Source organism: Crocodylus siamensis, chromosome 3, assembly GCF_052110815.1.
Source record: "Crocodylus siamensis isolate JL-2025a chromosome 3, ASM5211081v1, whole genome shotgun sequence".
In the NCBI taxonomy this organism is placed as follows: domain Eukaryota; kingdom Metazoa; phylum Chordata; order Crocodylia; family Crocodylidae; genus Crocodylus; species Crocodylus siamensis.
In genome coordinates, this window is record NC_143397.1 from 259,065,304 (window position 1) to 259,068,347 (window position 3,044).

General features: G+C 63.9%; 1 protein-coding gene across 1 annotated transcript; it reads left to right on the plus strand.

The window, feature by feature from the left end:
• The first annotated feature begins 275 nt into the window (after positions 1–275).
• On the plus strand, positions 276–2,718 carry LOC149869718 (uncharacterized). The gene is made up of 3 exons (XM_090037722.1): positions 276–414; positions 527–922; positions 1,942–2,718. Exons 1-3 carry the CDS (start codon positions 276–278, stop codon positions 2,367–2,369), a joined length of 963 nt encoding a protein of 320 aa, XP_089893848.1. The 3' UTR covers positions 2,370–2,718.
• The last annotated feature ends 326 nt before the right edge of the window (positions 2,719–3,044 follow it).

Consider the following 3,044-nt stretch of genomic DNA (forward strand, 5'->3'; position numbering starts at 1 on the left):
GTGTGTGTGTCCATGCGCGTGGGTGTGTCTACATGCACACCTATGTCCAAACACTGTCTCCTGCTGCCTGGAATATGCTGAGTGTGTGTGTGTGTGTGTGTGTGTACATGCAGCATGAAATATGCAGCATGAAATACGTTGGACGCGTGTGTGTGTGCATGCGCACGTGTGTACAAACACTCTCTCCCATTACATAGAATACACTGGACCTACGTGGGTGCGTGTGCAGACGCTGTCCTGCCTGGAGCTGCCTACAGGAGTGTGTCTGTGCACCCATGGGCACACTTGCTGCCCGTGCCCCAACGGGGCTGGTGTGTGCCTCGCACTGCCTGCCCGCCGGCCTCTCAGAGACGGTCCCAACCCCGCCGTGGTGTCTCTGGGGGCCCTGGGCCCGGAGACGGGAGGAGCGAGAAGGTCAGGGTGGGCTAGGGCCCAGCCCTCTTCCCGCTGCTCCGGGGCTCCTCCCTGCTGAGCCTGGGCCTTTCCACCCCCGGTTTCCCTCCCTTCCTCTTCTGCTGTTGAAAAGCAGCAGGGAGGAGCTGGCCGGCAGCTCTCCGCGCTAAGCGCTCCTCGGCGTGGAAGTCTGGCCGCTGGGAGCAAGGACAGAAAAGAGAAGGCCAGGGGGGCCTCCGGACGCCGCCCCTGCGAGCGTCAGGGGTGCGGGACGCCCTGCGGCAGGGGTGGCTCGGTCTCCCGGCGCTGCCGCGGGGCTTCATCCGTGGAAAGCACCAGCGTGCAGCGCCGCGGCCCCCGCCTGCCCCTCCTTCGGCTGCTCTCCAGCCCCGGGGCCAGGCCGCCACCGAGGGCCAGCCGGGAGAGGTCGGCGGCGAGGCGGCCGGCCCGCGCCCGCGGACGAAGGTTCTGGAAGTCGGCCGGTCGCTCCCGCGCCGGATCCGTGTGTCACCTAGACACGCGCACGCTCGTACGTGTGCACACGCTCTGCGCCGGGGTGGTGACAGACGGCCCCCACGCGCCCGCAGGCGGAGCGGCCGTTCGGAGCGGAGGGTCAGGAGGCGTCCGCAGCATCCTTCACGGGGCGGGAGGGCTCGGACGGTGGGGGCAAGGTCACGGTCAGGGTCACGTTAGGGGTAGGGCGGGGGCAGCGAGCTGGGAGAGACGGGCTGGCAGGCGAGGGGGAGGTCTGGGGGTCGGAGAGGCAGGAGTCTGCAGCGTGGCGCGGGGCGTCCGTCTGCATGTCTGTGGTCTGGTCCTCTCCCGTGCACGGGGAGCACCAGACTGGGCCGGGGGGGCTTGGAGCAGCTCCCAGCGGCGGGGGGCATCCCTAGACTGACCCCGGGAGGACCGGGCTGAGCTCTGGGCCAGCGCGGCCTGGAGGGAGGTCGCCAGGGCCAGCGCATCCTTAACTCTGCCCCTCAAGGGGATGCCGGCAGGGGTCAGCAAGCCCAGGGAAGGAGGGTTTGCAACATGCACCACGCTCGGGCATCCCTGCTGCCGCATCGAGCCCCCTCCACATGGCAAGGGGGTGATTCTGGGCACCCCCGGCTGCGGGGGTATCGCTGTCCCACGCCGTCCCTCCCACGTAGGGACCTGACATCCCCTTAGAAATGGGGCTTTCTGTTTAGGATTGCCGGGATCAAGGCTTCAGGTCCCCGGCTGAGCACGACCCCCGGAGCAGGGCACTCCCATGGGGCACACACCCCTCGTCCCCCGGAGGTGGGGCATGTCTCCCGCAGGCAACCTCCAGATTTCACCCGTCTCAGGCTGGATTTTCCTTCCAGCTGCCTGCCCCCTGCTTCCAGGCCCGGACCTGCCTGCCCCTTGTCAGGTCCTTTCAGTCCCAATTTCCTCTGACCCTATAACAGCTCAAGGCAAGTACAAGTCTACCGCACGGGACTTGGTGCCAGGATCAGGGGGTCACAACATGAAAGTCGTGGGTAGTCGGGCTAAAAGTAACACTAGGAAAGTCTTTTTCCATTACAGGCTGGGACTCGACGACCCTCCAAGATCACATCGGCTGCGCGCTGGGAGCAACGAGTCGTTGCCAACGATTCCCCACCGAAAGGCCGAGCCGTGGCCGGACCGAGATGCCCGGGTCAGCCTCCAGCTCCCAAAGGACGTTGGCCTGGGTGGCATCGATGCCAGCGCTCGGCGCCGTTTTGCTCGGGCCGCGAGACGTGCGTTCGGCCGGCAGGGAAGGGGGCTGTGCACTGAAATCTGCAGCTCGGTGGGTCTTAGTAAAACTGCCCCCATTTCACAGCACTGAGCCACTCCTCTCGTGCCAGCCCAGCCGGAGCGAGGCCCTCGTCCCCCTGCTCCTCCCTGCGCCAGCTGGCGCCCGTGTCCGCACGCCGGGGGCTGTGCCCTGCAGCTATACGGCAGGGTCTGGAGAGGTGACTTCGCACCTCTAGCGTGCACAAACTCACCCCCGAGGCTTTTGCCCCTTCCTTAGACGCCCAGGAGGTCATCGGCAGCCTGCCTGACCTTGGCTTCTCCTCTAAGCTGGGAGACGATGCCCAGGGCAGGGACAAGTTCCCAAAGAAGTCCCAGGGTTACTGGTTGTAGCCTTCTTCCTGTTGTGAAGTTTCCATTTCAAACAGCAAAATTTGATCTCTTCCATGGGTGTCTGTCCCCGAAAGCTTGTAAAGAACAATTTTTCCAACAATTTAGTTGGTCGAATGAAAGATATCACATTTGCCTAAAGAACCTCTTCCTGGACTTGCGGAGGCCTTCGACACTGTCTCTCACCCCGCTCCCACTAAGAAACTGGGGGCTGTGGTGTCGACACCCCCACAGTCAGATGTGTCGCCAACCGGCGGGAGGGCCGCACCCAGACAGCAGTGGTGGACGGGTCACGTTCGACCTGGAGGGACGTGGGCAGTGGGGTCCCCCAGGGCTCGGTCCTCGGGCCCGCGCTGTTCAACATCTTCATCAGTGACTTGGATGAGGGGGTAAAAAGCACCTGCTCAAATTTGGAGATGACACTAAGATGTGGGGGGACATGGGCACACTAGAAGGGAGAAATAGGCTGCAATCAGACCTAGACAGGTTACAAGGGTGGGTGGATGAGAATAGGATGGGTTTCA

Excerpts from the sequence above, each read along its gene's own strand:
- LOC149869718 (XM_090037722.1), top strand. The coding sequence starts at position 276 with ATGGGCACACTTGCTGCCCGTGCCCCAACGGGGCTGGTGTGTGCCTCG. Across the intron at positions 415-526 it reads GAGACGGGAGGAGCGAGAAG|CAGCAGGGAGGAGCTGGCCG; the intron begins GTCAGGGTGGGC and ends GCTGTTGAAAAG. Across the intron at positions 923-1,941 it reads ACCTAGACACGCGCACGCTC|GCTGGGACTCGACGACCCTC; the intron begins GTACGTGTGCAC and ends TTTCCATTACAG.